General features: G+C 41.7%; 1 protein-coding gene across 8 annotated transcripts in view; it reads right to left on the bottom strand.

Moving 5' to 3' along the window:
- Nucleotides 1-1,191: 1,191 nt before the first annotated feature.
- Nucleotides 1,192-12,500, bottom strand: part of PIGO (phosphatidylinositol glycan anchor biosynthesis class O) — an 87,054-nt gene continuing 75,745 nt past the window's right edge. For all 8 annotated transcript variants that reach the window (XM_085846237.1, XM_085846238.1, XM_085846239.1 and 5 more), the window contains 4 exons: nt 11,197-11,400; nt 10,870-11,087; nt 2,207-2,277; nt 1,192-2,014 (listed from right to left, as the gene is read on the bottom strand). In XM_085846237.1, coding sequence (XP_085702363.1) covers nt 1,885-2,014; nt 2,207-2,277; nt 10,870-11,087; nt 11,197-11,400 — 623 coding nt within the window. In that variant the 3' untranslated portion in view covers nt 1,192-1,884. The remainder of the gene's footprint in view (nt 2,015-2,206; nt 2,278-10,869; nt 11,088-11,196; nt 11,401-12,500) is intronic.

Here is a 12,500-nt window from a genome sequence, read left to right as displayed (position 1 = left end):
GGCCGAACGTTTGTTTGTTTGTTTTTCTCCTTCCAATGCAACACTATCCACGCACGGCCACGAACATCATGGGATCAGATTCCCTTGGAAATCGAACCTGAAACATCAAGTTCATTAATCACCAAATTAAAAATGAAATGGCACATCTACCAGGTACGTGAACAAAAGTCGAAGGGAAACGACTGACTGCTTAATGGGATGAAACGCCCTTTGGAAAATGTTTTTTTTTTTCTCGTGATCCGAAACAAGAAAGGATAACCATCGAAAGTTACACGGCTTGTAAAGTTTGTGCATCTGTGCCCTCTGGAAGTGAAACAAGTGAAGCTTGCATTAGTGCTGTTTTTCCCAGTTGTGAGGGAGTTTTCATTCCATTAGCAGACACATTGGTGAACACTCCATCCCCTCCCCTCCTCCACCTCACACGAACATATAATAAACAATGTACAGATTTTGTACACTGATCGTCAACTCTGGAATCAGATCTCCATCACCAGGTGTTGAAGCATTCCACCGTTCCTGGTTTTTCAACGTTGCACAACAGGCCTGCTTTGCGAATGGATAAAGCCACCACTTCTGGTGGGAATTTTTCCACTTCGGAGGTTAGCAGTGAAATGGGCACGCTCGAAGGTCAGCAGGTAAATGTGTACTGCAGCAACATGGGAAATTATTCTGGGAATATAATTGATTTTGATGAATGCTTCGCAAGGAGGACCTCTGTGTTCAGCAGCAAGTTTGATATACGTGCCGATTAGATTGCTAACATCAGATAATGTGATCTAGTTTTGTTATTAGACCTTGATTTGTTTGTGCGGTACAGAATCTAGAATGAGACAGTGATTGCAGCTTTATTTTATTTTTATCCTGGACATTTAATTGGCATCTAAATCTGCTAAAAAGGGAATGTTACATCGGAAGTGTTTGGTCCTGTTTCATAGAAGTTAACATTTATTATTAACACAGAAACTTTTTTTTTTACAGTGTGTTGCATTTTTCACTTCCATCAGCTATTGATGGGTTTATTAAAAAATCTAGTATTGGTGTGGTGCAGGCATGATGGGCCAAATGGCCTCCTGTGCATAAAAAAATTCCTTGTAATCTCGTTGTTCTTTCGCCCCATCTTACATCCGGTTTAGTGTGTGTGTGTGTGTGTGTGTGTGTGTGTGTGTGTGTGTGTGTGTGTGTGTGTGTGTGTGTGTGTGTGTGTGTGTGTGTGTGTGTGTGTGTGTGTGTGTGTGTGTGTGTGTGTGTGTGTGTGTGTGTGTGTGTGTGTGTGTGTGTGTGTGTGTGTGTGTGTGTGTGTGTGTTCATCCAGGGAAAGCTTATGGCTCACCTGCATCATTTTGTCCATCACTGTTTGCCTCTGAAATCACCTTTCTTGGTCTGTCCGATCGTATTCCTTCCTCCACTGCTTCGATGGTGCGACTCACCATCTTCTCCCAGTTCCATTGATTGTCACCTCATTTCAGCTTACCTGCAACACCTCCCTCTCCCCCTTCCCCTTTTCTTATAGCTCGTGTTTGTTTGTAGGTGGAATGTCTGTTCGCGCCCTTCTGCTCTTTTGTTGGTTGAAACCCCGTTCAGTTTTATTTGTACATGAACCTTGGCTTTGTCGATGAAAGAAAATCCAAGTTAAAAAAAAAAAAAGTTAATTTTGTTCTGCAAAGCAGTTCCTCAGCCTTCCCCAATGACATGTGACAAATCCTCACAGTGTAAAGCAGTGTTTAAGCCTGGAAGTCAAACTTTATGAGAGAAGGCCCATCCTCTGCTGAAACCAAAGAGTTGAACTTTAAACATGAACTGCGGAGTAATGGAGAAGGTGCTCAAGTCAAAATCCCCACAATTTGAGCAAATAGGAGTGACTTGAAACCTTCAAAGGTGTGCCTTTCACCTGGGGAATCTAGAATTCAGGTGCTGCAACCAGGCAGTGAGCCTGGTATCTGTGTGTAAAACCAGGGCTATGGACAAGAGAAGCCAGAAACTGCTCACCATGAACCCTGTGGCTTCAAAGAGAAACCTGCAGGGGGAGAAAGGAGGGAAATAACTGAAGGTTAAATCATCAGTTGGAAGTGAAATGTATAATGGTGTAAACTGGTGAACTCAAAGGTCAGAGTTCGGGTAGGAAAAATGGATAAGAGATGGGAAGAGAGGTAAGGGAAAGGGAGTGATTGAAATATACCACTTTTTGTATCCACTCTATGGACATTACCGAGGAGCGAAGATTCCCCACACCATGAGATGTCTGCGGAGCCAGGCGGCTGCGAGCATGCACGCGAGCAGCTGCCAACAGAGAAAAGGATATTATTGTGATATTGCTGTGGAAATATGACACCGTGCAGCAGGTCTAGCATCAATACCTTTTTACAATTGTCACGATTACTATCACACTTAAAGCAACAGGATTGATGGAGCAAAGTAAAATTGTGTTCAACCACCAGGAGTGATGGATTCAAGCTTGGCCGAAGATTTACTCCAAGCGAGAATCCTTGTATTTTGTGTGGTTAATGACCCATACAAAGTACCAGCCTTCATGAAAGTAAATCAGTTTTATTTGACAAGTACTTGGGATGGAAGGACAGCTTACAGGTAGTGTGCTTGTGGTCTCCGGGTTATTTCTGGGGGAATACCATCTGACTCGACCGTTTTGCTGTTGTCCAGGCAGGGTGTTGTATCATCGTGTATTGCCATCCTTTTGGAGTGTGTGCTGAGCTAGTTGTCTAGTCTTCGAGCACTAGTTTGTAAGTGTAACGCAACAAAGTGCTTTTTGAAAAGAGTCGGCCGTTGTGTCGCCCACGTCAAAATGGCTGCCCCAGTCTGGGAGAAAATACGTCAGCAGCATCGTTGTGCTCCGTTAATAATTCAACTGACATACTAAATTTGAAATGGATATGTATTAGCTCACCAACTTCAAACATCAAGTAAAAGATTAATTGAAATCCTTATTGAATGGGATCAGAACAAAACTGCCATCTGTTGCAGTATCAGAGATGAGACAGAGAGATGGAGCTGCATTGTGGAACATTCTTTCCCAAAGAGAGAATGTTAAACCTGCTGCAGTTGTCCCATTCATAACAATATAAATGTGATCTTTCAGAAGACTGGACATTAGAACCAATATGGTATATGGGTCATGCGTAGTTGGAATATGAATGAAGCAAGGTGAACAATGCCAGTCTGAAACCACGGGGGCGGACCACTCACGTTGTTTAAAAAAATAAAATGAACCCCAAGCTGCGATTAATCAGTTAGCAAGATAATTAATTTTATTTTTATTGGTATGCAGCCATAGATATATTAATCAACGAAAATATGGTGGATTTTTTTTTTTTAAAGCAGGATTTACACTTAGTATGACCAACACTTAGAAAATATGGTGGATCGCTTATCTTCCCTCCTCCCCCTCTCAAAACTACCATAACTTCTCAATCTCCTTCAATCCCTTTATTTTCCTTACGAAGCCACCCACTCCACTATGCATACCCAATAAATAGATGTCCCTGGGCAAAAATGAAGACGCAGTTATCCTTGACAACCACTTCAAATGACTACATATCATCTATGATTGAAGAGTCGCTGCTCAGCATTTGTTTCCAGCAGCACCGCCTTGGGATGTGAAACGCCATGGAAATAATTCTGAGCGAGAGAGAGAGAAGACATTGAGGAAGGTCTTGCATGGAATTCTGGCATAATTAGCACGAATTTTTTTTTTTTACTTTGTCGTGGTTTGTGTTCATATCGCATTAATTGAGGCTGTGGAAAATGTATATCGGATGTACAGGCTTTTTGCAGTCCTGTTTTCAAATTTTCATTGGAGAAAGTCTTGACCTAATTTTAAGATATCTCTGGTGTTCGATTTTACTGGCCAAGAGAGAATGATGCTGACTTTTAAAACCAGCAATGAACTTGAAATGCCTGGTAATAAAGATGTATTTTTACCTCTGTCCACCAAAGGTGGTGTTAGTGCTGTCCCTCTAGTTGTGTGTGTGTGTGTCTTCGTTGGACAGGAAGGTACGAGAAGAGATGCACCGATGACCAAAGGTGGACAGAGATTGTGTTTTCACCCGTCTGTCTGTCTTTGTTTGTGTACAGGATATCTTGAAAAGTTGTAGACGGATTCGGATGAAAGTTTGTGGGCAGGTTGGATGTGTGACAAGGATGAATTGATTAGATTTTTGTGAAGATCTGGATCTGGGTGAAGTATGCACTCTACCAGGTACCCTTCTGGTGACGAAGTGGATTTTTATTTTTGTCTCGAATTATACGCTCATGCAGGAGTTAAACGACAAAGGGCAGCAGGTTCACAGGTTGACATAAGATAAAAGGAGAACAGAGAAGGATATTGCACATGAGTGGCAGAAAGGAAAGGGCCAAAAAGAAATAGAAGAATGAGGAGGGGCAGAGTGGTGGATCAATGAGTGTAGAAGAGAGCAGAGAATAGGGGTATGTATGGAAGAAAAACGAGGTGTCAATGGGCAGCGCTCTTGAAGAATTGGAGGGAGAGGTACGAGACAATATACAGCGTCAATTCTACAGGCAATATGGGCTCGTGCACGCACTCAGCAATTGAAAATAATGAATTAAAATATTTATCAAGAAAATGATGACGTACACATTGACATCATTATAAATATCTTAGAAAAATTTATTCTTGCAAGCCACCACCCTGACCAAGTCCAAGTTGAGATTATGTGTCGTAAGGCTACGTCACGCATTTCCATGCAGGCTGTAATTTGAACTCATCTCTGGAATATGATGGTGATTTTAGCATGGTTTGGATTCAGTTCCTGCTTCCCTTCTGCTTTTAAATAACAGTTCAGATAGCTGCAATGTGTCACCCAAAGATGATCTCCATAATATTTATTGGAAAGAAAATGTACAAGAACGAACCAAGTCCTGTCCTATGCACCTGATTTGTCAATATCATGCTGTACCCTGTTGTTTTATAGTCTTCCCATCTTATAAAATGCCATTTCATCCAATCACCTGAACTTCAGGGATATATTTATGAGTTGTTTTTTTAATTGTGCTTAAAGGGCGAGCCAAGTATTTGTTTTTTGGGTTTTTTTCCCTTTTCTTTCTGTTTATGGAAATCGATGGATATATATATATATATATATATATATATATATATATATATATATATATATATATATATATATACATATTAAAAAACAACAAACAATTTAAACCCCCCCCACCCCCCCAAAAAAAATTGTATACCTTGTTGAGGCTCGTATGAGAGCAAACACACAATGCACAGCGAGGGGGATATGAGACAAGAGGGGTGGGAGAGGTAAGGACAAAACAGTGGGGAACAGAAACATTAGGAGATCTGTGGAAGGGAGAGGGATGGGGCGGGGAACATGGGGTATACAAGATGGACATTACAGGGACTTTCAGAAAGGAAAGCAGGGAATTTGAAGGAGGTGGGTTTGGGGTGGATTTATAGGGGTAGAAAAGATTGAGGATTTGGATGGGGGAAGATAAGAGGTGGTGTTGAAAAGCTGTTTTTAAGGCCTGGAGGGAAGAATAGGATTGAAGAGAGTGTGGGAGTTTATTCCAAAGGCAGGAAAAAAGAGGAATTCAAGGGTGAAGGTGAGAAGTGATTCTAGATTTTGGTAGTTTTACCAGAAGGGGGTTGTTGGCGGACCTTGAACACCCTGCAGAAATATGGTGGGGACATATCGCAGACAAAGCAGGAGGGGGCGAGACCAAAGAGGAGATAGAAGACAGAAAGACCACCGACCTGCTTGTGGTGAGAGAGTGAGAGACCCAACGACTCAGCCTCATCGCAGGAGATACCAATGATCCTAAGTGCCTTGGTTTCCACAGTGTGAAGCCGAGAAAGGTAAGAGGCAGGAGCATCAGCCCAGAGGGGAGAGCAGTACTCCATCAGGCTGCGGATGAAAGCTTTGTATGTGGTCAGGAGATCAGTTGGGCCGAGGAAGGATTTTGGACGACGGAGGATTCCCAGTCGGCAACTGGCTTTGAAGGCAAGCTCGGAAATGTGGCTTTCCCAGGTAAGTTCATGGCAGATAGTGAGACCCAGAAGCTTGAATGAAAGGACTTCTTCCAGAGGATTGTTGAGAAAGTCGATGGGGTGGGGAGGGGGGGGGTTCTCAACGGTGCTTTCGGAGAAACAGTCAGAGTGTGAGATTTGTCCTGATTGAAAGACATGTTCCACGTGTTGGACCAGTTTGTGATTTTACCCAGATCTGCAGTGAGCGAAGAAGCTGCTGCTTGCCGATCTGGGGGATGACAAATGGTACGGCAGAGGGTGGAGTCATCTGCAAAGAGATGAAGAAGATTTTCCAGAGTTGGAGACATCATTGATGAAAACCAGAAAAAGAACAGGGCCCAGAACACTACTTTGAGGAACTCCAGCCTGTACAGAAAGAGGGGATAAGAAAACTCCATTAAGGACCACACGTTGGCTGCGATAGGAGAGGAAGTCTGTGAGCCATGAGTGGAGATGGCCTTGGATACCATAAGAAGAGAGTTTGGTGAGCAGGGCAGGGTGCCACACCGTATCAAAAACACGCGATATGTCGAGGAATATGGCTCTGATATCATGCCTGGAAATTTGTTGTAATTGCGAAGTAATGAAGCTATTATCAGTATTTCAATTCACTGTCAAACAACATCCGGCACAATCATCACTTAACCCATATCCTTGAGAAAGCGATGTGTATCTGGTGAGTCATTCCAGCATTAAGTAGCCATTTACATAAATGTGCACCATAGGTATCTTGATATCCTGGTACTAAATTTACAATGATAAAATATAAGTGTACATGACAATGAAATCATCAATCTGTGTTTTTAAATTGACTAAGATAAAATATTGTTGCGGAAATGGCCCTTAGTATGCTACTAAATATAGGATTAGCCCAGATCCCCCATTAAATGCATTTTTAGCCAGGCTGTTTGGTAAAATGGATGTTACATATGTGTCAGGAGGTGTCACAGGCTGTTATTTGTTTGTACAGTGGTGGTGGATTGAGACATTCTTCTTCTTCCTTCCTCTCTCCGGACAATAGTCCCCGCCCAGCGCTGAGAGGGGGAGTGGCCAAAAAGAGGAAGTGAAACTGAGAGGCCATGAGCGCCGAAAAGAAGAAGTGAAACTGGAGAAGTAAAAAAACTGCAGTCCGCTTTGAGGCGTGCTTGGGCTTCGAGGCAAGCAGAAAAAGAAAAGCCAGTCGTGATTCTGTAGAGAGAGAAACTGAACCTGGGCGTGCTGGATCTGCCTTCTGTGGCCTGGAGAAGCGAGCCAGGGCCGAAGGAAAGGCATGGAAAGGACTGCATGATGTCTGTCTGCCCTCGGCTGGATGAGAGACGACTGGTGGGAGTCGTGATCTGTGTAGGGGACGGCTGTGTCTGTCTGCGATCTGCTTCATGAAGGAGGCCTGGTGAACAGGCCAGGCCTGGACTTGTATGCTGGACCTTGTGAAAAGCCAGCTGGAGCATACCATCGTGGATCTTTCGCTCTGGTGCAGTCGACCTCGCGGGGTCTGAACGCGCGAGAGTGCGGGCGTGAGGTCTGCGATAAATGGACGACGCCTCCATTTTGCCACGCGGCGTGCTCGAGCTTGGGGCTCAAATCCGTGGACATCGGCTTGTTACGAGCAACATTCGTGCTTTTGACACTTTCCTCTCGTCCATGAAACATCACCAAGTACTCTGTCTTGTCTGCATGCTGTCTGTGTCTTGTCTGCATGTTGTTTAATGTATATCTCGTCTGGGTCCCCCTCAAAACCCGTAATCCGTAGTTCCCCAGTTAAGAACAGGTTATAGATTGATAATAACATTGTCGTGAATACTTTGCTTGTGTTGTGTTTCCCGATGTTCCCCAATAAATCTGGCTGATTCGTATGAAGTTGCCGCTTTGAGTCAATTCGTGCCGCACTGAGAAACAATTCGCTCGATTGGTATATAAAACCAAAGTGGTTAAGAACTGGCAGAAAACGCTCGGTATCTGACAAAACCAGTCTGTAACCGCGGTCTATTTCCCCAACTGGTAAGGTCCAGGGGTACGTTTGTATCGCGATTGAAGACACGTGACCCGAGGCCTGTGCCGAACCAACCGGCATTATAACCCTGGAAATGGCGGTGCTTAGGGTGGTGCCGAATCTGTAACATTTGGCTATCAAGAGTTGGGTGTGAATCCCCCCCCACCCCCGGATCCGCAACAATATAATCAAACTGTGTATCCCGGTTAAAACATAATCACGATAAAATATAACAAGAGGGAAGTCAATGGCATGCCATCACAAATCCCCATCCTTTCCACCAAAAACAAAGTTTAAAGATGTCAAAAAGTTCCACCAGGAATGAACCAATATCAGAATTTTGGTTAAATATTTTTTTTCCGTTTTGACCCCTGTGACCCAGGTCCCCACCACTTTGGGCATGAACCAGGGGTCAAATCCAAAATAATTGTTACATATTTCATGCGTCCCCCAATATTGATTGGAAAGAAAAAGTTTATTTTTAAAAAAGCGTATTAAAATGTGCCCATAATTACTTTATTGGTATTTGAGCTTTTGACCCCTCCCTCGGGGGCGGGTCCAAAAATTATACTGCTCTTTTACCTTCGTGCCATGTGGTGATCATAACGACCAAGTTGCTGAATTTTTGCATCACCATTTAAGAGGCCGATTACAATAGAGGCCGATCCCCCCCCCCCACTTTTTTTTTTTTTTCAAAAAGCGTGGAGATAAACATGGCAATGATATTTAACCATGATAAAATATCACCAATTTCTGTGTTAATCTAACTATGATAAAATATAACCAACCTGTGTTATATGTTATTCAACTATGATATAAAATATCCAACCTGTTATTAATTTAACTGTGATAAAATATAACCAACTTGTGATTCTTAATTTAACTATGATAAAATGTGTGTTTACATGACACTGAAATCACCAATCTGTTATTAATTTAACTGATAATAAAATATAACCAATCTATATTATTAATTTAACTATGTTAAAATATAACCAACCTGTGTTGTTAATTTAACTATATTAAGATATCAACATGGCAATGAAATGACAGATCTGTTATTAATTCAACGACGATAAAATATAACCAACCTATATTATTAATTTAATTAAAATCCAAGATAACCAACCTGTGTTATTAATTTAACCATGATAAAATATAAACATGGCAAACAAATTAAAAAAAAAAATCACCAATCTGTTATTAATTTAACTATAATAATAAAATATATATGTACAAGATGTTGAAATTACCAATCTATGTTACTCATTTAAATAAGATAAAATATAACCAACCTGTGTTATCAACTATTATAAAATAAAAACATGGCAATGAAATCACCAACCTGTTATTAATTTAACTATGATAAAATATATGTATACAAGATGATGAAATCACAAATGTTTTATTAATTTAACTAATAAAATATAACCAAACTGTGTATCTTGTTTAAATATAACCAAGATAAAATATAAACATGGCAATAAAATCGTAATCTCCAACATGACATTGAAATCACCAACCTGTTATGAATTTAACTGTAATAAAATATATGTGTACAAGATGTTGAAATTACCAATCTATGTTACTCATTTAAATAAGATAATATATAACCAACCTGTGTTATCAACTATAATAAAATAAAAACATGGAAATGAAATCACCAACCTGTGTTATTAATTTAACTATGATAAAATATGTGGACAAGATGATGAAATCACAAATGTGTTATTAATTTTACGCTCAAAATATAACCAAACTTTGTATCTTGGTTAAACATAACCAAGATAAAATACAAACACGGCAATAAAATCGTAATCTCTAACATGACATTGAAATCACCAACCTGTGTTATTAATTTAACGACGATAAAATATCCGTATACATATATCCGTTATTCATTAAATTATCAAGTCGGTGCTCAGCACCACTTTTTATATACATTTTGGCTAGCCAAACAAAATATTTAAGACAACAAAGATGATTGTGCAGTATATAAGAAAGCTGGCTGACTGAACAAGATTAAGCACAAGGTGAATATTATGATAGGTAAGCTTTGTTTGTTGTCTTAAACAGTCCCAGGATGCAGGAAGAAAATCACGTAAGTTTAAAAAATCTGGTCCTACAATTCTAGAGTAGGACCAGAGATATCAAGACAGAATTGAAGAGGATCCAGTAATATATTGTGGTCGACTGTATCAAACTCAGCTTACTTACTGTCTCCTCTGAGCTGTCTCATGTGGGTTCAAATCTCAAGCTAGCTACAAACGGTAGCCTTGGTGTTTCAGAGGCAAGAACATTTATCAATGTGTGTGCACCGTCCCTCAATGGACATTAAACTCAGTGTCCCGTCTGCTAACATTAGTTGATTGATGTTAAGCATCCTGCAGTATCTTTCGTGAAGAGGAGAGTTATCACCGGCACACTGAAGAAATTCCAAATTCTTGCTCTAATCTACACTGCTGTGCATTTGATGCGTCTGTAGCACATCGCTGCATCGACGACACAGCTGCACTCACAATGCAACTTGCAGAGATGTGCTGCAGATGAAATCATGACAATTGTCCAGAATAAAGAAAGCTGGTTACCTACAAGATTAAAACACAAGGTGAATGTTGCAATAGGTAAGCTTTGTTTGGTGTCTTAAACTGTCCCAGGATTCAGTCAGAAAATCACACAGGTGTGCAACTTTATGTGGATTATAATTAGATAAACAATTATTACAAGCTTGCAAGAAGCATAATGTAATGACCAATAAATCTGATTTAGGAGACTGCAGAAACATAAGTGATTGTTGAAGAATTTAACGCCTTTTGAAAGCAGGATATCAATTAAATAATGAACGGGACCAACTATGCCTCACCTGTAAACCCTGCAGCAGCAAGAAAGTGGCAGCAAGATGCAGAAGCGCAACACCTAAGCCTCCCGGTTGATCACGCAGACCCATTTCCATTTTCGGTTCTGACTCACGTTGCTTGTTCACAAGCCTGTTGATCGTTTGACCCTTACGTCCCACTGTCAGCCAATCGCCATCCCAGACTCCGCGCACGAATGGCCAAGTGAGTAAAAGAGGTAGGCCCACTGCAGTGCAAGGGGAGGAAATATAAATGTGCAGACAACGATTATAGCCAGCATTAAAACAAATAAATAATTAAATACAAGCACAGTCAAAACACTTCAAAAGCCATACCAGCAAAGATTGCCTGTGAAGAAAAGGTGTTCATGATGACCAAGAGGCCAGGAAGCAAGTTTGTGCTGTGGTCTCCATGGAAGCCCACGAAGGCAGCATTCCACTGCAGGGCAGGGAAGGTTGGTTGGTGGCCGGTGGAGTAAAAAAAGCGCGTTGATGCTAAGGTCCAGGCAACTACACTGAGTAGAGGCACTGTGCGGGTGTCTGTACAAACAGATCGTTTCATCATAACTATCAGAGATTTAACAATGAGCAAGGTTTCAGCTATTTAACTAAAGCTGAGAAATACCAGAGGCATTAAATTTCAAACTCCTCCACATTTGTGTTAATGTAAGGCAAGAGTTGAGAAACAGGAAAAAAGTTTCAAATGCAGATATAACAACCAAAATAATTCAGAAAAGATGGAAGGTGATCCAAAGATCAATTGACCCACACTGTCTTCTCCCAACTCCTTCCTGGTCTTGCATCCTCTGCTCTTTCCATGCTTCTTCCCCCCCACCCACCCCACCCCCCAGGTTTCTGCAGGGTGCAAACGGCCCACCATCAACCCCTTTCTTGTGAAACTATATAAATTCAAGGTCACTGCTCACCTCCACACATTCGTTACTCCATATTTCCCACCTGTGGAACCAACTTCCAAATTCTCATTGATCTCATTCTTCCCTCCAGGTCTTCAAGACAGCCATTCACCACCATCTCCAGTCATTCCCAATCCAAAAGCCATGCTCTACTCTACCATTGTTAACCCCCTGCCCCCTGACTCCACCCAAAGCCCTGCTTACAAATTTCCACTTTTTCCTTCCTGAGATCCATCTTGTACACCCCGTGTCCTTTCTTGCCCCCCCCATTCCTCCCCACACCCACTATTTGTCCAGATCTACATCCATCCATAATGACCTTCTACTCTGCTGTTGCTGTGCCACCCTCCCCCCCTACCCCCCACTCCACTGTTCCCTGCTCCCTTTCTCTTGTTATGTGCTGAACTGTTCATGAGCATCAAATGTAAACAAAAACGCAACTTTTTAATTATTTATTAATATACACTGTTGAGGCTCGTGTGACAGATAACACACAGAACGTACAACAAGGGGAGCAGGAAGCAAGAGGGGTGGGAGAGGGAAGGAAAAAAGTGTGGAACAGAGACACGAGGAGATATGTGGAAGGGAGAGGGATGGAGTGGGGGGTACACAGGGTAAACGAGATGGACACTACAGGGACTTTCAGGTCCTTACATGACAGGTACTTTCCAGCAGGAAAGCAGGGAATTTGAAGGAGGTGGGTTTGGGGTGGATTAGTGAGGGGAG

This window comes from Eptatretus burgeri, chromosome 11 (genome assembly GCF_056783735.1).
Source record: "Eptatretus burgeri isolate ZD-2024b chromosome 11, Ebu_testis_v1, whole genome shotgun sequence".
Classification (NCBI taxonomy): Eukaryota; Metazoa; Chordata; class Myxini; order Myxiniformes; family Myxinidae; genus Eptatretus; species Eptatretus burgeri.
Note: the sequence above shows the minus strand (reverse complement) of the source record. Positions and strands in the feature narration are given on the sequence as shown.